Genomic DNA, 22,807 nt, shown 5'->3' with positions numbered 1-22,807 from the left:
GCTGTTGAGGTGGTAAGACATCTGAGTCTTTATAAAAGAAAGAATAAAGCCTATTCCATAACGTTACTCTTTTTTTCTAAGTACCTATGGGTAGTCGGAGAAACAATGATTGATTGCTGGTCTGGATTCATTGGCTAAAGTACCCTAGCTTCTGGCTGAAAATGAAGGCTGTCAATGCAAAGCATCAGGAGGGTACATAGTCAATTCTGCATCAGAAATGTCTTTGAATTCTGCTGAAAATAGCAAAGAAAGAAACATTTTCTTAGAAAATAAAGATAAACAGAGTTTATGTGTACAGATTTTTTAAAAAAAGAAACATTTCTTCTAGCAAGGGCAATACAAAGGAGTTATATAAATTTATTTTTCATGTAACAATTGATTAGTTTAGAAAAAAATTCCCATTTTCAATGTTTAATTCCATCTCTCATTTAAAAAAAAATTACTAAAAGGACAAAAACCCACACAAAAATACAATCTGTATCTGTTCTATATGTACAGATAACCGGTCACTATTAAGGCACAGACTGATTAAAAACATTTATTCAAATAATCCCAATATTTTGTGCATCACGTAACACTGACAACACTGTATACTGTAGTGTCACATTCCCTTCATTGCATCAAGAGAGAACAAGAAAAATTAATTTCCAGTGTTTTTATTTTTTAGCCACCCTATTTAATCTAGATTAACTGGGAAAGTTTTCCCTTTGACATAATACCAAAGCTCTATTCATAAAACCAATATCAACTTAATATTGCATATTCATTCCCTCTTCCTCCTGTTGTGAATGAGTGGTAGGTAGAGAGCTAGGAAAAGAGCTCCAAATGATTATTTTATTTGGGAAGGTCTTATTAAAGAAAGTTAAAATTTAGAGCACCAGGGAGCTGTTGAACAGGAACAAGTGTTGAATTCGTACCTGTGCTGAATGTTTAGTGTGATGCATTCATACAGTCACGTAAGGCAGGGAGTGCAAGCTCATCAGCTGCACAGAATTATTCCATTGTACTTGCAAAAGGAATGACTTAGTTCTACATCATCAAGCAGATAGGGTTTAGTTTACTTTGGGAATAGGCAGCCCCATAGACCCAGGTATGATTGATAATTTTATGACAGTTCCATTGTCTATGCCTTCAAGGTAACCATTCTATTTTTTAAAGTGAATAATTTTCTTTCTGTGTGCAAAATGTCTCAATTCTTTTTCTTATTTTAAGGTAAGAAAAATGTCAGGCAAGGATTTCTGATCCCACATATGTATAAAAATCCCCAACTGCTGTGTATGCCTGTCTAATGCCTTCTGCCGAGAGCACACAAGAGTGGTTTATGTCCATGCAGAAAGTCTTGAATGCTTTTCATAAATAAGTCATTACAGTACAAGTAATTCACAACATTTCCTATGGGAAAATTTTCCAACAAATTAACATACTTGGAAATATTTCTTTGAGGAAAGAGAGGCACTTAGTGATTTTCTTCATGGATTAAAAACCCCTCATAAATCCACATAAGATGTCTGAAAAGACCCAGGAAACATGCTGCCCAATGGACTTTCACAGTATAAGAATATAACAATAAGTCTAGCCACTTAGAAAATAGTCTTTTTTTTCTTCCCTTCAGAACTCACCATCTTTCTAAACTGTCATACTAGAGACTTAAAGTCTTTCCATTCTCAGCAAACACAAGTCTACTTCAAGCAGACAGATATGGTTTTAGGAAAGTCCTGTGACCATATGGAGCATAATTAATGTGCACATAAGGACTGTAATCTATTTCTGCTCATTATGGCAACAGTGCTGTCTTGTCAAATGATTATTTATCTGTATTTTTAAATAAAGTGACAAATCTAGGGCTCCAGTTATTAAATGCCATCCATTCTCTACCATAAATCTCTAGTAGATATCAATTTAGTCAGTTATGTACTGTACGCTTATAAGATCTAAAAATAAAAGTCTGATATAAATAAATGTCCTTTAGTGGCAGTATACTAAAAATAGCCCTTTGCTTTCAGACAACCATTAAAATCATTTTAGCAATACAGGCAGCAGCTAAATATGATGACTGCAAAGGGTTAATATTGCAAAGTCCATTTGGTCTTTCTTTGCACCTGTTACAATGAACTAGGTTCATTGCTAAATGTTTCTAGGATGATGATGTAAATAAACAGAACTGGTCCAGAACCAAGTAGAGTCACATTTCCCAAAGTCACAAAATATTCTGCATAGAAACTAACATCCAGTACCATTTCAAAGAAAATTTGACGCAGTTTAAAAAATGTGACTTAATTTGATTTGTACTGATATATCAGGTGACATGAAAATGAGAGAGAGAAAATTTCCACAGGACAAGAAATCACAACATGTAAAGTGCTGAAAGACCTCAATAATTACGTTAAAGCAGTACCAGAAAATTCCTCTTTGATTACTTAAAAAAAAAATCCCCAAATACCAAGACAAAACAAGCAAACAAAATAAATTCCATGATTTCTGTCATCTCAGATGTCAATTATTCTTCATTTTAGTAAAAAAAAAAAAAAAAAAATCAGTGCATGTGTTATATAGGTAAATAAAAACAGGAAAAATAACCCTATCCTCATATTGCAGATTTTGTCCGATTGCCATTAAAAAAGTAATCAACATTTGGTGTTCTGTATGATGACTTAAGAACATCTTTTCTTTTTTCTTCCTTTTTGGCACAAAATACAGGTGCGAATAAGATGCTTTGGTCCTGATACCAGACACCCAGAGTGCTGAGGATGGTGTGCAGTGAAGGCTGTTCACAGATTTCCTGTGTCCATTGCTACAGTTAGTCAGCGGCCCGTGCCTAGAGAGGACCGCTACCAGCGGCCACTGACGCTAGCAATGTCTGCATGATACTGACGGGGCAGCCTCCCGCTCGCGCCGCCTTCCAGGAAAGAGGTGCGTGCATTTGGCGGTTCGAAAAGCTTTCTTCGGTTTTTATTTAGTTCTAGAGAGAGAAAAAGAGTATTGTTAGGAGCTCCATGAAGAAGTTCATTCTATAATCGACAGGAGATGGCATTAGAGCTCATGAAATGGTGTAATGGTAGATTTTAGGGGAAAAGTCAAAGTCTAGTAGTCAAAGGCAAACTTTAAATTGATGGTTGTAACATTTCTGAAATACTAAGAAGCCTGATATTAAAGGTAGCACACTGGTAGCCTAGAAAACCCCAGACAGCAAAGAGTTTTATTGCAGTTTGTAAACTATCTGAAGGATATAACAGAAACATCTAAACTCTAGACGTACCCATGAACCAGTTTTCCCCACCTACCCCAAATGCCATTTCTGAGGCAAAGGGGGTTTCAAAGCTGGCGAGAGGCACATGTGAGAATGTACTGCCAATGACAAAAGAAGATTACTAAAGCTCCTGAGCTCATCCACATCAAACAAAATAATCATGAAATATTTCTAAAGTCAGACATGAAAAGAAGATCCCACACCTAAAAACGAGGCTATCTGCAAGCTACCCTGAAAAGAGTACCCCCAACTCCATCAACTAATGATGTCTATACGCCTTGAGTCAGGAATAGTAATATGAAGAATCAAATCAGCAACTGATTTCTCTCAATAAAAAATTAACTTTAGTAAAAATAATTAAGGACATTGATATTTGAAAACAACCACATTCCTAGTTTTCAGGAAAACACTGAAATACCCTCTTTTAAAGAAACCACAGTATTTGGAAAACATGGTTTTGTTTTTTTTCCAACTAAAATTTATTAACCCCAAAGGTAGAAAAGTAATTAAAGCAACCTACCTTTCATATGAATATGCAGCCCTCTACCCCTACATACAAACCCTTGAATTAGCTAAGGTTTACTCTTTTAATGAACTCATACAAATAAATAGAACTCTCAGGCTCTTGAAATTAGGATTTCTGCTGGCCACCAAATATAGATATACTGAAACATTCAATTTCAAACAGATTAAAAAGATTATATAGCTGAGTTGCTAAAAGTTGTGGTTTTTGGGGGGGAGGGGCATTTTGGGGGCAGTTAATTTAACACCTTATATTTATATGGTATTCAGTCCTTTTTCACCCACAATCACCTACTACGCCCTTTTGAGTGTTGAAGCTACATTGTGAGCTATGGCCAGCTGCAGTCATGCTGTGGACACAGACAGACTCAGAAAGGCTGGAACTGGTCACAGGTGTTTAGGGCCATATGGGCCAATGAGCACCTGTCTCCCAATACCCTTAACATTTCACCCCACTGCCTTCCAAAAAGGAGATGCCTGCCCTACAGGGGCGACGCAAGAGTAAAGAGCAGCTCTCCTTTGTTCACGTATAGGTCTTAGGGGAGAAGAAAAATATCAGTGATTTATTAGAGCTTATTATATGACATTTACATTCATTTTGCCCTAGTTAAATCCTCCTTAAGGGATAGATATTATTCTCCATTTCATAGATAATAAACTTGATTTTAAAAAAATAGATGAAGTAACAGTCCAAGGCTACAGAGCTGTTCACTGTTAGTGCCTGATGCAAAAGGTCCATGCCCTGGGTCTCCCCGACCCATTGACAAAGGCGATCTGCCAGAGCATCAGGAACACAAATTTGAGAAATCAGTAGTTCCAAGGATGCCAGAGAACAGAGCTTTATCCCATATTAGGTACACCAAATTTACTGTAAATGGAAAACATAGCTTAAAAACTCTAAAGAAGAGGAAATTTTTTCAAGCAAAAGACATGCAGGCATGCACATAGAAAGATGGCTATTGTTTCAAGTTCTTGCAGAAACAATGATATTTCTATTAAAGGTTCAACAAATGTATCCTGTTAAAAATAAAATACATCCCTTCAGAAATTCAGAAATCAAGGAAGAATCAAACAGATAGAAAGGTAAACAAAAAAAGGGAAGGTAAGAATAAATGAATCCCTTTAAGTAGAAACCTGGGCAAGTTTTATCACCTACAAGCAAGCAGACTATCTTTGACCTCCATTTTTTCATGGGGAAATAACCCATTAATCAGGGAGATAAGATAGTCCAAAATACTGAGAAGGAAAAGAAACAATTATATCAAACCCCATTTTCCTCTAGCACATACATAACATGTACAATTGAGCATATGAAAAAATCTGGGCCATCGAAGACAATTTTTTAATAAATATTGAAAACTTTATTCCCAAAAAAATATTGACCAGATCTTTGAAAGAGTAAAATGATCATGAGGGAATTCAGCAATCCCCTGAAGATACAGTTTCTAAGAGAATACAGATATATACATTCCCAAATGAGAAGCACAGAAGTAAATCTTCCAGAGAGGTTATAAAGGATCAAGCCCTACTGAAGGACTTTTTTTTTTCTTTTTTAAATAAAAAGCAAACTCCTTCCTCTGACTTTTTCAGTAAGCCTGAGGGATAGTGTGGGAAAATACCAACCTTTTTCTCTGAAATTCCAAGGTTCACACAATCCTGGCAGCTCTCAGGATCTTGTTGCGGATCTGAACAGAGTCACAAACTAAAAGAATAGGTCAGGAAATGTTAGATCTACCTGAGGCCGAGGTGGGAAGCCTGTTAACAGGACTCTAACCTCTTTTCACTGAGTCCTTGTACTTTTAGTTAACTATTCACTAGAACTGTAGCAGAGAAATCTATGGATTTTCAAAAAGTGTGGGTTTGGGGAAAAAAGATCAAATTTATTATCTGATGGATCTCTACTAGAGAAAAAATTCATCTTCTCCAATAATATTAAAACAAATGTCTTCAGGCCCCAGATTAAAAACAAAACAAAAACCTCATACTGAAAGAGCAACTCCGATTACAAGTTAAAAACCTACAAAATTTTGAAAAAGAATTTTGGATAAACTCTGTATCTAACCAAGCAGTGTAACCACAAGACAATCATGAGTCCAGGCTGTGCAGTTATCCTGTACCTATTTGGAAATGGAATGCTCTGAGGCTATAAACTGATGTCTTTGCTATAGGTGAGTGGATTAGAAAAAGAAGTTTTTTGATGAAGAGTTTCTCAAAAACTTACTTGCAGAGAAAACTGTTGACTAAGGCTCAAACAAATGCACTCAACAAAGTAAGGCAAAATAATCAAATATTTCACGCTGTACATTGCATTCATAAGGAAACTTATTCAGAGTATCTAATTTCCTTTAAAAGCAAGAGGACCACAAACCCCCACTGAGACAGGCAGGATACAGAAGGACTAAGGATATAACCCTCAATGGAAGCACATTGAAGATGATCACAGAACACATTTTTTAACAGAGGATTCAAAACCCCTACTGTTTCCTACACTACTACCCAAAACCCACCTCCCACATTACAAATGCATTCTGGAGTAAAGTTCCTAGTGACCCATCTGGAATCTATGAGAGGATCAGAGATACGTGCTTGTTGCTAAAACCTCTACAGAGTTTGAAACTGGGTAGGTACACAAAGAAAGAACTTAATTCTGATTATACTACCACTAACATCTCATGAATCTTTAGTGAAAGAATGAAGTGCTGGGACATACCCTTTTCTATTTGTCACAAAAGAGCTGGCCACAGGCATATTTTAGCAGTACAGGCATGGGGAATATGTAAGTTATCAAATTTAAAGTAGTATATAAATTTCATTTTCAAATTAATAAAAGAATGTGAAAATCTATAAAGTTAATTTAATCTAGGACTAGCTCATTGAGGCCGAGCTCTATTTAGAGTAAATAAGTTGAAAAAGACTATCCGATTGCCACAAATGGTTAAAAAGAAAGAACAAGGGTTCTTGTTCTGCTAAGAAATATGCTGTCAAATGATAACTTCTCCATTTTCACTAAGCTGGATGATACATCACATCAAGGATAGGTCTTAGAAATGGGAAGTGACCTTACAAGATCATCTATGCCAATCCATCTTCATGGTAAATAACCCCAAACCAAAAGAGATTGAAAACTCCCTCAAGGGTACATAACTTGGTGGAGGCAAGGCCCCGATCTTATTTGAATGCAGAGTTCTTTTCACTATACCATGCTGATTTTAGGAGCAAAGAGGACTTAAGTGTCTTGCCTATGGCACCCCATTGCTGCAGCCCCTTGGACACACAGGGTGGAGGAAGACTTCTCAAACTGATGTGTTAGAACTCTCTTTTTATCCATCCAGAAGCTAAACAGGCTGCAATGGGGCAGCTCTATGGCTGGGGTTCCACCCCTAATCAAAGAGTGCTGTGCTTATTATATCTGCTTCAGATACTGGGTCTATATATAAAATTTCCAGGGGCTGGGGGGTGCAGAGGATGGAATCTACTGCTAAAATAAAACAGAAAACCACTGAGGTTTTACATTTTAATTGTTGATCTGATTAGTGAATGCTGCTTGGAAGGGACTTTCACCATTAGGAGGGAACTGTTGGCTCCCAATGGCACAACCTGCAGGTTCAGTGTGCTGAAAAAGCAGGCATTCTCTCACACCAGACACTGTTTCTGCCCTTGGCATCTTGGTCTTTGAGGAGACTGGAACATACATAAATTTAACATTTACTGGAAAGTTTTCAAAAAGTAACTCCACTTTTTACAAAATGTCTCTCACGTTTCTATAAACAACTTTTTCAGGTTCATCACTGTGTATTTGCCTGCTCCCAACTCATTATCTGGCTCAGTTCCTTTCAAACAAGAGAAGCATCCAGTAAATACATAAAACATGCAACAGACACACAAAGAAGGTGGTCTGGGGTGGCAGACATCATTAATTTCCTTCATTCTGCAACTACCTTCAGGATACTACACCCTTTTGTGTCTTTTATAGTCTATTAAAACCTTGGAAAAAATTTAAAAGCATTAAGACAAGTAATACTGCTAGTTGCAATACATACCAATGAGCACTTTTTCTCTGGTGCAATGATCTCAATTGGTGTACAAAGATTCATACATTTGAAATATGACATCCACTCAAGAATAATTACTTACTCACCCACTGATAATTGTTTAATATAACCACGAAAAAGAGAATAACTTTTGCCCATCCTCATTTTCTACAAAGGGCAATTTTGGTTCAGACCTTTCTGACGAGATCTTAAGGATGCACGTCATCAAGACAAGTTTGCAGGCAATGTCTTAATGAAGGAGGGGATGGTCTCAGCATTTGTCACAATGCTGGCAGGAAAACTCTCTGAAGCCTACACCAGCAAGGCATCAGGATAATAAGTAGTTGTTAGGCAGAATCAGCTCCACTGCCTGCAACCACTGGCAGAGGTTATTCAAATTTCAAAATATGAGCGTGTGCATTTATATTCACCTGAGATTGCAAGCAGCATTTTCCTTCTGGCACCAAAAGTAGTAATTCCCAGCTCCTTCAGATCTTGATCCGTAAGAGTAAGAAATGTTTGAAGATCAATCTGTGGGTTGAAAAAAAAACAACCTATAACCAACATATTAAGTATTTATTTTCTTTGTCCTTGCAGTGTCAACTCAATATTACATCTATTTTATTATTAATTGTGATCTGCCTGCTTCCAAAAAGGAATGATGATGGCACAAACCTAAAAAACAAGAGCTAAGTCATAAAGGTAGGGAAATGGAAGACTTGGTCTAAGTCCCGTGAACTACTGCAATTGAGATAAAAACTTAGCTCTGAGCATCCTGGCAGCCAGGACAAAAAGGGAAAGACAAAAGATTGCACAGTTTTTGTGAATTGGTAAAAGAAAACATTATTTGTCTAGTAATGGGAAAACCAGTTCTTAACTTTGGGTTCTGCATTGGTTAAGTGGATCTTTATGAGAAGAAAATTAATAATACCATGGTTGGTATCTTCCACAGTACTCTACATAGGACTGATAGAAGAATTCTCAGACATTAGATCCATGGCTTGCTTTGCCCTGTCCAGCAGACTGTCTCTGAAAGTGGCACAAAAGAAATATTCCCAGAAACAATATAATTGTACTCTCTGACATCAGCAACACATTGTTCAGGAAAACAGCCCAGGGGTCCCTATCTTCCTTTGGAGGCAATGTGGAGGAACTAAAGGGCAACAGGCTCTGCAGGCAGAGACTGGAGTTCAGATCCTGACTCCACCGTTACTAGCTGTGGGCACTGAGGGTTGACAATGCTATATCTGGCAGGGCTGTGGTGAGCATTAGACATGACTGGAGACAGAGCAGTGGGCTCACCAAATGGATACAAAAATTGGTAGCTATTGTGTAGCTACAATGTGTAAAGATGTATCATTTATGAAAGTTGATGAAGGAATATTGGCCCTACTTAAAAGAAACTAAGGTTAGTTAATGGGGAATTTTGTTAAATCAGATTTGAATATTAGAAAATGTCCTGCATGATGGAAGCAGAAAACCCAAATTTAACACATCAGAAACAGTAAAATATACTTTGCATTCTAATAATATTGAACACAATTTCAAACTTTCTGTTTTGATTTTGAAGATATATCAGATTTTTTAAAACCTTAAGGTCATTGCTTATCACAGTTCTGGGGACATATTTATAGAAATTCTATTTAATAGAGACTCTCTAGTTCTGGGGTTGGAAAACTTTTTTTTAAAGACCAGATAGAAAATATTTTAGATTTAGTGGGGCTTACAGTCTCTGTCACAACCTCTCAATTCTGCTGTGTTAACTCAAAAGCAGCCATAAGATAAAACATAAATGAGTGTGGCTGTTTTTCAATAAAACTTCATTTAAAAATCAAGCAGTGAGTCTATAGGCTATAGTTTCCTGACCCTGCTCTAGTTAATAAAATGTTGGAAAAAGCTACCATGGCTTTATAATTCCATGGTTTTTTTTCCTTCTTAGAGTAAACGGATAAGAAGTACCTATAATAAATGTTATTTACACGCTTTTTAAATTAAGATATAAATATCGGTTAAAACACAGAATATCATTTAATAACATTTAATCTCTTACTTTGAGACTTTCTGTTTTCTAGACAAGTTAAAAATACCTTTGCCCTTGAGCTTCCAATAGGCTACCCTTATCTAACCAGCAAGACTTAAATAATTGGATGCAATTCTTTAATGCATTGATGATGAAACTGTTATTCAATTTAGAAAATCCTTGGTTAAATGAACATTAATTTAGATTTAAGGGAAATGAAACAATAATCAATACCCTGAAATCAAATATACATAGGACAACCTCTCTTTCAGGGTATGAAACAAAACAGTTAAGCAATTAAACTTATTAATTTATTGAACCATGGGCATAACTGCATTTATGATGCAAAATACCTGTAAAAAACCTAGATTTTACTGACTGATACATTCCTGAAAGTACTGAAACTCAGATGTCTAACATTAAGTAAAGTCAACTAGTATAAAACTTTGACCATGTCTAGATTTGAACCAGAGATACACTTTTTAAAAAAATTCTAATTTTCTGTTGCATTGGCTTAGTCATCTTTTGGTAATATGATACATTATTGGAAAGAATCATGCTCAGGTCTTTTCTTCTTATGCCAGTTCATACAGGCCCATGGCTGATGAGGTTGACCAAAATCCGTAGCACAGATTGTTCAAAAACATCTTAGCTCTCTCAGTTCAGGTGAAACTCAAGCAGCAAATGAATGAACAATTAACCTGTACAAAAACACAGTATATTCTGTGGGGGGCCAATGTAATGTGACTAGGATGAGGGCAAAACCCCAAAATAAATAGGTATTTATTTCAGATGCTATTTATTTTTGAGAGCTACAAGGAAAGATAACAAGAGATGGAAGAGTAAAGTTACGTTAAATACAGACTTGTTCCTGACCTTCGGGATGTTGTGAATCCAAAAGTTCCTATGATTCAAAACACAAATCAGGTCTTCTAGCTAAAAATGGTAGAAGACTACTATATGCAATTTGGTAAACACAGTTTTCTTCATTTCTGTTATCCTGTGTTTACTAGAGGTACTAAATACATAAGAAATGAGATGACATTTTTCTCAGCAGCAAAAACAAGCCAGGAGGCTTGAATAAATGCTCAGTGAAAGCACAGTCACAGGTCAATGAGTGATTTCATTCTAGAATTCATCCTGCATAACGCAGAACAAAGATACCAGGAAAAGAAATAAATAATGACTGACCTCTTGTTGCTGGAAGACGTCTGTGTACTTGCCCAGGCCTAGTTTGCTGAAAAGTTCAGGGAGGTCAGAGCCTTTGAAAGAGCTGTTCAGGTTACAGCCATTGCTTCCTGTCAGCGAGGAAATGCAGTCCATGTAATTGCTACTGCTGAGATAGTGTTCCGCTGAAAGGCAGAGGAGAGACAGACTTGAAGTGCAAATGCCCAGAGAGAACACGGTTTAATTAAAAGTTTTAATCACCCAAATATTTCAGATTTCATTGTTTGGCTGCACAATAGCTGCAGAAATACAGCAATCCTTTACTGAAACATTGGCTTTTCATTAAGGAAATGCTGGTTATTGCGTACAGGGAGACTCTTATCATTTAAAAGCTTCCATGTGGGAGGCAGCAATTCAGCAACAGTGCCTCTGTAGTTAATAATCATTAATCATATTCTCCCTGAGCATTCAGAAACATTTGCTCTTTAAAACTGATTTGATGTGAATTAAATGAGGATCTGGAAGAAGTATCCCTGGGACACAATAAAGGTGTGGAAAGTTTTTATATCATAAGTCCAGGCTCCCTTTGGTTGGGAAGATGGCTGTTTCCACACTTGTGCTTTCCTTTGGCCAAAGGAATTCTATGATATTGCAACCTATAAACCTCATTCTCTGAAAAAAAATTATTTGGACATTATAGAATGCTTTCAAAATTGAGAGCAATATATGGACTGATAAGAATGATACTGGGGGAGTAGATGATGATGTTCAAATGGCTGAATGCCTGTTTCCCATGTACGAGGTCCCAGGTTCGATCCCTGGTACCTCCTAAAAACAAACAAATGAAAAAAACCAACTCTCACTGGAAGGTGGATTTAGGTCAGTGGTTGAGTGCCTGCTTCCCATGTATGAGGTCCTGAGTTCATTATCTGGTACCTCCTAAAAAAAACGGATGCTGAAGTTCCTGGATTTAGTTTGTAAGAGCAACTAATCTGTTTCTTGGGAAAAGTTCTAAGTCAGCAAATGTGGAGCTTTGGCTTGGCTCTGTGATTGATTTCTTATGCAAAAGTTTTCTCCACATTTTCATGGTTTTCAGACCCAATGACATGCAGGGCTGTGTGACAGACTAGTGAACCATCCCAAGTACTTGAACACATATGCAAATGAATTTCAAGAGCTGCTACCTAGCCAGTAAGATCCTGCTAAAAAGACGTCCATTTACCATATCTAAGAATCTTGTTAGGTAATGTTTTGGGTGCCACTAATCAAGTCCTCTCATTGTTTTCATCTCCCAATTGAGAAGTCCTTTATATTTTATGATCCCAAATGGAAGGTGTTTCTTGATAAAGTTTTTCTCTCTTAAAAACAGATGCCTTGATCTGGGAATTCTGGGAAGATGGCTTTGAAGTAGGGAGGCAGGGCTCAACTCTCTCACAAAAACAGTGGAGAAAGGTCTAGAAGTGGTCAAAGGGACCTGCTTTAGGAGTCAGCAGACCAGGACAGTGCTGCACAACTCCCAGGAAGGCTAGAGACAGAGACGAAGAACCCGAAACAACAAACACAAGTTACTAAATCCTCACAGCAGCCAGGAAGGGCTCCCAACCCCCACCCTCAAGACATTAAGCCTGGATAAAACCCCTGGCTCACTGCAGCTGACTGAGCGAGGAACAGACGTTGGCCTCTTACAAGGGAAGAGGGAGGGTGAGTTGGAGGGATTCCTTTTAGTGAATTTGGCATGCAGAGTCCACTCTGGATCTTAGCTCTAGCCAGACCAGAAACATGGGAAAGCCATGGTTGAAAGAAACACCTCTGGGGAAAGGTTCACCGATGACTGCCATCTGCCCGCGGCCAGGAAACTATAACAAGAAAACCTGCTTTTAGGTCTCTCTTTAGCCCCACCCCTGGCAGAAAATCTGCACCACATTCCTGAATAGTCCCAGGCCCGATTTTGGTAACTTCAGCTGGGCAATTTTAAAGATGTAGAATAAGTTGAATCAAAAATTTAAAAAGAGCTGTGAAAAAATAAATCACCAGGCAAGAGAGAGAAAACAACCATCAGAATGAATTCACCAACATATTCAGATGCCTAGCCATTCGCAAAAAAAAAAGCCTTAAGACAAATAGGACAAGACAGCCAAGCCAATGAAACAAACCAAATATTCTGATGAGAACAGAATTTAAAACAAGTACTCAATGACGATCATACAAATATCCTAAATCAATTCAAAGAATTAAAGAAAATCTGACTAAAGAGATAAAGAATATTAAGAAGAAACTGGGTTAGCATAAAGAACAAAAGAAAGCCTGGAAAGAAAAGTAACAGAGTTTATGGGAATGAAAGACATGATGGATAAGATATGAAATATATTAGAGGCATATAAGAGCAGATTTGAATTGCTCAAAGACAGACTTAGTGATTTCAAGGATGGAACATCTGAACTGGAAAAGATAGAAGAATGAAAAAAATGGAACAGGGCCTCAGGGAATTACATGACAAAATGAAATGCACAAACATACACATTATTGGTGTCCCAGAAAGGGAAGAGAATGGAAAAGGGGCAGAAAAAATATTTGAGGAAATAATGACCTAAAAGTTCCCAACCCTTATGAAAGACATAAATATCAATATCTGTGAAGGACAACACATGCCAGCTGGAATAAATCCAAATAGACCTACTCCAAGATTTCTCAGAAAGACACATATCAGAGATAAAGAAAGAATTCTGAAGCAGCAAGAGAAAAGCAAAGCACCACATACAAGGAAACTTCAGTAATGATTACGAGTGACCTCTCATCAGAGACCATGGAGATGAAACATCAATGATATGATGTATTTAAGATACTGAAAGAGAAAAACTGCCAATCAAGAATTCTATATCTAGCAAAACTGTCCTTCAAAAATGAGATCAAGTACCTAAATATAAAAGCAACAACCAAAAAACTCCTAGAATAAAATGCAGGAAAACATCTTTAAGATCTTGTGGTAGATGGCAGTTTCTTAAATCTTAACCCAAAGCATGAGCAACAAAAGAAAAAATAAATGGGACCTCTTCAAAATTAAAACACTTTTGGACCTAAAAGGACTTTGTCAAATGGTAAAAAGGCAGCCTCCTTAATGGGAGAAAATATTTGGAAATCACATATCTGATAAAGGTTTAATATCCATGATATATAAAGTGATACTACAAATCAAAAATAAATGAACAAACTACCTAATTAAAAAATGGACAAAAAACTTGAACAGATAATCGTCCAAGGAAGAAATACAAGTGGTGAAAAAACACATGAAAAAATGTTCAACATTATTAACAATTAGGGAAATGCAAATCAAAACTACAATGAGGGAAGCGGATGTGGCTCAAATGATAGCGTATCCATCTACTATATGGAGGGTCCAGGGTTCGATCCCCAAGAACTACTGACCCGTGTGGTAAGTTGGCTCATGTGCAGTGCTGCCGTACACAAGGAGTGCCGTGCCATGCAGGGGCGCCTCCATGTAGGAGTGCCTATGCACAAGGAGTGTGCCCTGTAAGGAGAGCCACCCCATGTGAAAAAAGTACAGCCTGCCCAGAGTGGCACTGCACACATGGAAATCTGATGCAGCAAGATGACACAACGAGAAAGAGACACAGTTTCCCAGTGCCATTGGATAATGCAAGCGGATGCAGAAGAACACACAGCGAATGGACATAGAGAGCAGACAATGGGGGGAAGGGGAGAGAAATAAAACAACAACAAGAAAAAATTACAGTGAGATATCATTTCATACCTATTTGGCCACTATTAAAAAGTCAGAAAACTATAGTGTTAGAGAGAATGTAGAGAGAGAGGAATGCTTATTCGCTATTGGTGGGAATATAGAATGGTAAAGCCACTGTGGAACACTGTTTGGTAGTTCCTAAGGAAACTGAATATAGACTTGCCACATGACCCTGCAATACCATTACTAGGTATATACCCAGTAATACTGAGAGCAGTGACATGAACAGACATCTGCATACTGATGTCCATAGTGGCTTTACTCATAACTGCTAAAAGTTGAAAACAACTCAGGTGTCCATCAACCGATGAATGGATAAACAAATTGTGGTATCCACGATGGAATATTATGCAGCTGTAAGAGGAAATGAAGTCATGAAGCATACGACAACATGGATGAAACTGGAGGACATTATGTTGAGTGAAGCAAGCCAGGCACAAAAGGACAAATATTGTATGATAATGCTATTATGAACTAAATATACTTTTGTAAACTTATGACATATATTAGAATATAGGTCATTGAAAAATAGAATGAGGGTAAAGAATTGAAAGCTGACGGTTATTCTCCACAGAACCAGTGAAGCAATTGTAAATTCTTGGAAATGAATAAAAATGGTGGAAGCACATCATATCGTTTGTAACTAGCAGAGCTATTTTATGGCTATGACAGTGGTTACAAGAGAAAGTCTAAGGACATGTACATTACTAGAAGTAAAGCTAAAAATTGTAACATGGGACTGTATAACATAGTGAAACCTCATGTGAAATGTGGGTAACATTGTATATATAAGACTGTTTTTACAAAATATAAATAAAAATAAACTAGAGAGACTGAAAGAGAATAGCAGGTATGTATGGCAGGCAAAGCACAAAGAGATTGAGAGGTGATGAGTTTGGTTTTCTCTTTTTTGTTTATTATTATTATTGGAATAATGAAAATGCTCTAATAATGTCTGAAAGTATAATATGTGATTATACCAAATATCTCTGATTTTACACTTTGTTTGAATTTATGCTTTAATATGTATCAATAAAATTGGCTTGTTAAAAACAGAACAAAACAAAACAACAACCCAGATGTCTTCTCTCTTGTTGGGAGAACATGCAGAGGAAAGGACCCAGGACCAAACCCTGAGGCACTGAGGGCTTTAACACTCCACTTTAAAGGTGAGGCAGACACCCCAAGGTTATTAAAATAAAAAAAGACTGAGGAGTAAGTAGTGAGGTAGGAGGAAAACCAAAAACAAAAGGAAAAGTGAGATCCTAGAAGGAGGAAATGGCTAACTGGCCAAAGGTGATGCAAAGCAGAGCACGATGAGCACATGGCAGTGGCCCCTGGATTGGATAACACGGAAGCTACAGAGAGGGGAGAACATCATTTATCTTCCAAACACTTAATATACATTTTTGAGAGTAAAAAGAGAGTTACTCATAATTACCCTAGAACAAGTGGTATAAAGGGAAACCTAGACATTGGTGACCTTGACCTGAGTGTTAAAATCTTCCAAAAAGTGTGCTGCTAAAACACAGGAGCCACTGACCACATGTGACTATCCTGGGCACCTGAAATGTGGCTATTGAAATGTTCTAAACACCCGGGTTTAAAGACTTTGGATAAAAAAATGTAAAATAGTGTATTAGTTATTTTGATTACATGTTTAAATGATAATATTCTGCACATTGTTGGGTTAACTAAAAGATCTTACTAAAATTAAAAAGCAGATATTTTAAAATAAAATATTCCTAATGATAGATGTTTTTTATTACAGTGCATAACTTTCTTCACATTTCTTTTCATCTTAACTACCTATGGGACTATATTCTCTATTTAACTACTTACACTCTCAGCATATGTGACAAAAGTCAAACTGGGATTCTTTAATCATTCCTGTTTATTAATAAACCCCTCATCTTGATCCTAATTCTGAACTTCAATTCAGTTAAGTAGTGCAATCAATTTTTAACTATCCATGTTAAATTAAGGGAAAGGAAGTGAAGAAAAAAAAAAAGGAGCACAAAATGAATTTACCCTGGGCTATAAAATGGAGATCATTTACACCCCCAGGTCTGTGCCTGGCACTCAGCCGCCTTTCAGGTTGATCTTACTGTCGTGGGCAGGGATCCAGTCAGAAACTACCAGGAAGTCTTTAGTTTACACTGATAGTGTATTTGGGAATGAAAGAGCTGTGTTTTCTTATTCAGACTTGGCCAATCCCAAGACTGGTCTTCTCAAATCTGTGCCTCCTGACCACAGGGCAGATTTGATTGGTGGTAACAGCTGGCTATTATTACTGAGTATCTACTACGCTCATTTAACTGCCTTTCTCTAGTCTTCTCACAACTCAAGCTACATGTTTCAGGATTCCAAATTTGTCAAAACCACCGCCAGAATCAAGGGCATATCTGGTGAATACTACATCCGTTCTCGTCTGTTGATCCATTTCCACAGCCTGAGGAATGTGTGTGCTGTTACAAACAGAACCCCCATGCTCTAACTTAACCCTTTTTTTTTTCTTGTTTATGTCCATTCAGCTAAGTCCTTCTCTTCACCTCTAGTAGCTTCCCACTGGATTGAACTTCTATTGCTCGAGATGTTAATTTGGTCACATTTGTCCCCCTCTTTTCTTTCTGTCACCACCTTTCCATCACCTTCTGGATGTCCATGTGCACTGCATTTAGCATTCATGCAGTCATTCCATAAACACTGAGCACCTACTAGATTGCATTCACTTTGCTAGACTTTGGGGAATAATAAATGAGACACATGCCTGGCACATGGGCACTTAAGAAATGTTTACCGAATGAATAAGTATGGTCCCTGGCATTGAAGCTCAAATTCTAGAGGGAGAGGTGGAAACGTAAATAAATAATTACATTTCTATATGGCAAGTGCTAGAGTGAAAGCATGAACAAAACGCGGTGAGAGGAGAGGACTAAATGGCTCACTTTAGCTAGAGCAATAGGGTAGGCCTGGGGTGGGGATGGATGAGTTATATGAAACATTAGAAGGCATGGAGAACAGTGTCCTATTTTACCATTATTAAAAACCACATAAAAAATTTTAGGCTGATTATATTTTAAAATATGAAAATAAATGTCAAAGCTCACTTGATTTGTTCTGTTTACGCTTGGGGCTGCCGATAGAAGCTGCAAATTCATTATGACTTGTGGGCCCTAGTCCATTTCGGTCTCTCCAGTTATCAGATTCACTTCCACTTCCCAAGTGTTCACGACTGTTGGACCTCGAGAGGGACAGCGATGAGCCCTGTAACAGTGAAAGCCAGGTAAAGAGACTTTTAATAAGATGAGTTACCCAGGATGGGGGGAGAAAAGAATCCACAATAGATCACTGCCATTTTCTTCTATTGCTAACCACTGCCTTTACCCATGAATGCCGATTCTCAGCAAGAGTCTGTGGTACCTTGTTCTCAAGCTGCTAAAGACAATGTGCAAACTTTTCCCCTCATTTAAGGGAGGTGATTATGAAGGCACCCTGCACAGTTCTGAGAGCCCCTGGGATAAAGAATTCTGTAAGATTTGAGAGAGCGGGCACTGAGATTCCTTCCCACTTTCAGGAAGCACAAGGCACATCTTCCATCTTTTCAGTGGAGATTTTCTGCCTCATATCATGTCATTCTAGAAGGAATGATAGTGAAGAGGTGCAGCTAGACCCAATGCTTTGAGAGGATCTGAGCTCCCAGACTAATTAATAGAGTCAGAGAGAGAGCTGGTATTTTTCCCTGCGTTATCCTTACCCAAACAAGTACATGATCTCTCCAACAATGCCTCCAACAATGCCTGGAATAATTTGTTTTTTAAAATTCCCCTAAATAATAGTAATAATAATAATTATTATTATTTAAAACTGCTACAAGTATGTACTGAACTTGCATTTATTCACTTGTTATTTATTTCATTATTTAATCACTATTTTGCATGTACTTTGTGCTGTGAACAATATTAAAGTCAAGATTCCTGATGCTCAAAGCTTTATGTTCACTGGATAGTTCCAAGAGAAATCATTTACTTTTCAATTCTATAAACCCACTTAACTGAATCTTGCAGTAGCATCATCACAGCTGCTTAATCCTCCTTTAAGCACTCCCCTCTGAATTTAGGGCATCATGATACCAAACTCCCCAGGTTAGCCGTCTACCTCAATGTGTTCTTGGAAGGCTCTACCTCCACTTTTTGACTCTTACTCAGGGCCTTCATCCTGCGACCCTTTCTCTTCTTCACCTTTTGCCATCAAGTAATCTCAACCTCTTTCAAAACTTAATGACTCTCAACTTTCAACCTCCAGATTTGACCTCTCTGCTGAAATCACAGAGCTCTGAATATGACACCTGCATTTTACTGTCTAATAAGCATTTTAAACTTAGCATGCTGAAACAAAACTGTTGATTACTTGATTCTATCAGTACTATCCTATAGTTCAGTATCTTGAGCCCAGAAAGATAAGTTAATTCTAGAAGGAAACGGCATTGAACCTGCTCCTCTCCCAGAATGTCCATATCTCGGTAAGTGATTCTCCCATTCACCCAGTTGCTCAAACAAAATTTCTAAGGGTTGTCCCAAATTCCTCCTTCCATTACCACATCCAATCCACTAATGAACTGTATCAATATCATCTAAACATACCACAGATTTACCCATTTCTCTCCAACTCTATGACAGTCACCAAGAGCCTCCAAACTGGTCTCTCCTGACCACCCCAACAGATGAACTTCATTGCATCTTTAAAATATCACAAATAGGCCTGGCATCTTGTTTCCATAGCCAGACAAGGCTTCTATCTTATTCAGAAGCCCACTGAAAAAAGTTCCCTTTTCAGAGATATAATACTATCCCAAAATTTCTGATATCCTTGTTTTTAACTGTTGTGGCTTGCTAAATCAAACCAGCTGAATTTGATATAAGTTCAATGCCATTTTCTTCTAGAATTAACTTATCTTTCTGGGCTCAAGATACTGAACTAGCAATACACGCCCTCAACCAAACCAGGCAGATACATTTTCACCCAAGAAATTTTGGATTTCCACAAAAGACCCTCTCTCCTGGATAACAACATTGATGGGGAAGTAAGCAGACAGAGACCTCATCTTGTAACAGAAGCCCCTGTCTAGCGCCCTTGGCTGTGTTCTGTACATGACTATAGGTAACCTATAGCCAGTTCCTTTTGAATTCACCATTTGTCAACCCAAAGTCTCTTCCTTTCCTTTCAAGTAGACTGAGGTCTACATTAATGTGACTGTAGTCCCTCCTCAGGGTTCTTCTGGGGCCCTTCATAAACGTGCATCCCTTTGCGTGATGTTGACATTTTCTGAAATGTCAACAGCCTGGTCTCTGACAATGGTCTTCATTCTTGCAGCAGATGTGGCAAAGAGACCTTAACTGGCCTTCTTGATTTCACTCTTGGTCCTCTATAATCCATTTTCCACAAAGCAAAAAGACTGATTTTTTAAAAGTACAAATTAGACTCTGTGTAAAGTCTTGTAATGCTTTTCCATTGATTTTGGGATAAAATCTAAACTCTTTACCATGGGTTCAGCTGCTCCAGAGTTGACTCCCTGCCACTCTCTCCAACAGCATCTCCAATACTCCACCATACTTGCAGCCTTCCACCACACAAACTCACCGCTAGTTATGGTTTTAGGATGGCCTAGTAACTATACCCTTGGTCTAGAACGGTCTTTCCCGAGAGCTTCACAAGGTTGGCTCCTTCAAGCCATCTAGGTCTTAGCTTGAATACCATCTACTCAGAGGCCTAAGACCACCCAATCTAAAGCGTCCTGTTTCATATTTATCAGGGACGTATTACCTAATGCCTTCTTGTTTACTTGTTGTGTCTCTCTCTATCCCCCAGAGAGAAAGTTCTATCCATGAAAGCAAGAACCTTTTATTTAAGGACTGTGTCTCTAATGCCTAGAATAGTGTCTGGAACACAGAAGTGCGTAATAAATATTTGTGGAATTACTAAATGAATCTTATAGATGCCCTTCTCTATATATCTATGGGACACACTTTGCTGACTATTTTAGAAAGGACACAGGGAAAAGGAAGGCTCCTGGGACTAAAATATGGCTCTTTCAGTTGAAACCATCTGTATAATTATATTTCAAACAAAGACAAATCCAATGCAATAATAAGAATAAGAACATGCTCAGAACAGGTCATTATCAGAAGATTTAATGAGGTCATGCATTGTACTGATTAAAAAAAGAACAGTCTGTACTTAAGCCTTTTTTAAGTATATACAACCACCCACCTAAACTGACTTCATTCACACTGGTATGACCTGTTTTTAGATGGCATCTGAAAACATTAAGAAAAAAGATAATCTTGTGATATCAACTTCAAGAAAGAACAGCCCACCTGCACTCTTAGATTTGTAAAATTTAAAATACTCAGATAACCTCATTCCTCTTAGTGCTGGGGAAGTTGAAAACGTCTTTGATCCCCAATGCAGCCTTTTATTTGCTCCAGAGAATATATGAAGATTAGTTAAAATTTTAAGAAATGGGTGGTCAAAAGAAAAGGAAAAATCCCAAATATCTTTGTAGTTCCGTTGAAATGACAGAAATATTACAGCGTTTTCTTTGACCTCTGGTGTCCTAGGGTAACATCAAGTGGATAGTGTGGTATTTTTGAGTTTCAGAGAAAACAAAAAGAGCCTTAAAGTGCCTGTTCCTTATCTCAAGGAGCCCTTTGAAATGGCTAATTTCTCAAAGCTGCCCTAAAACTGGAAACAATTGTTCAAGTCTAGCCTCTCAAGTATCCCAAATACAGAGCTACAAATACCAACTTCTTGCCTCAGGCAAACCTCCTAGAACAGGAGACGCTCCCCTCCCCTGTCCACCTGATGCACAGCCACATCCCACCACGATCTATGGGCCAAAGAGCATTCTGCTTGCCTGCTTGGTTTTATTTTTCTTTGGAAAAAGAGTAACCTCCAATTCATCTTAATCCCAAAATACAATCCTCGCTTACTGCCCAGCTTTTAATCCTTTTGAGCAGTAAAGGAGAAAGCATGCAGATGCAGGTAGTAGCTAATGCAGAAAATCAGATAATGCTCCCTGAGTGGCCCTTGCATCCCATTTTCAATGGATTTAGGATGTATTGAGGAAAAGGTCAAATCCTAAGTACCAGAGAGAAATCTATAACACCATTTTCAAACTTTGATAATGCCTTTCCATCAGCAAAGTTTAAAGAGGTGGAGAAGCAAAGTGGGTGAACACCCATGCTCTGCTCTAGCTGGTCACACTATTTTCAATGTGAATGGACCACTAGACATCAGGCAGGAAGGAAAAGTGCAAGCAAGAAAAGCTCCAGAAGTGGCTTCAGCCATCGAGTCAGAGAGCCTCTGTCCCGTTCCTTCCTGCAGAAGGTCATCTATCCATCCTTGGGAAAGTACTGGAACAGAAGAGTCTTTCTGGTTCCTAGGAACATTTCTGCTACCACCCTCCTTAGTGTCAGGTCTCTTTAGCGCAGAGTTTCCCCAGATGCCTCCATCAGGATCATTCCTAGGTGCTTGTGGGAGATGCAGATGCCTGGTTTCCACTCCCCACCTGCTGAATGTGACTTAGGAGGAAGAACTTGCCTTTTTAAAATATTTTATTTATTTATCCCTCCCTTGCCACTTGCTTGCTGTCTGCTCTCTATGTCCATTCGCTGCATGTTCTCTGTATCTGCTTGTCTCCCTTTGTGTGTCACCTTGCTGCGCCAGCTCTCTGTGGGTGCCGGCTGTTAGCTCTCTGCCAACGTGGGCCAGCTTGCCTTCACAAGGAGGCCCTGGGAAGTGAACCCAAAGCCTCTCATGTGGTCGATGGGAGCCCAATTGGTTGGGCCACATCCACTTCCTAAGAACCTGCCTTTTTATCAAGCCTTCTGAGTTCCTGTCATTTCCATTCAAGTATGGGAAGAGTTCCCTAGACTATTTATTTATCGTCTTTTGCTACGTACCCTTTTCAGTTAAGCCACTGTTAAGACCACTAAAATGACATTTTAAAAAATGAATTCCAGTCCTTTTTCTGATACTTACTGACCATGACCTTGAGG

At 38.1% G+C, this 22,807-nt stretch overlaps 1 protein-coding gene across 1 annotated transcript in view; it reads right to left on the bottom strand.

Annotated features, from left to right (window-relative positions):
• Positions 1 to 270: 270 nt before the first annotated feature.
• The window catches only part of BICC1 (BicC family RNA binding protein 1), a 317,919-nt gene continuing 295,382 nt past the window's right edge, over positions 271 to 22,807 (bottom strand). Inside the window, exons 18-21 of the mRNA XM_004473203.4 lie at positions 17,858 to 18,014; positions 11,012 to 11,172; positions 8,232 to 8,331; positions 271 to 2,959 (exon numbers count right to left, since the gene is read on the bottom strand). Of these exons, the coding sequence (XP_004473260.2) occupies positions 2,829 to 2,959; positions 8,232 to 8,331; positions 11,012 to 11,172; positions 17,858 to 18,014 (549 nt within the window). The 3' untranslated portion in view covers positions 271 to 2,828. The remainder of the gene's footprint in view (positions 2,960 to 8,231; positions 8,332 to 11,011; positions 11,173 to 17,857; positions 18,015 to 22,807) is intronic.

The sequence above is a fragment of the Dasypus novemcinctus genome, chromosome 6 (assembly GCF_030445035.2).
Source record: "Dasypus novemcinctus isolate mDasNov1 chromosome 6, mDasNov1.1.hap2, whole genome shotgun sequence".
Taxonomy (NCBI): Eukaryota; Metazoa; Chordata; class Mammalia; order Cingulata; family Dasypodidae; genus Dasypus; species Dasypus novemcinctus.
This window is presented reverse-complemented; position numbering and strand designations above follow the sequence as displayed.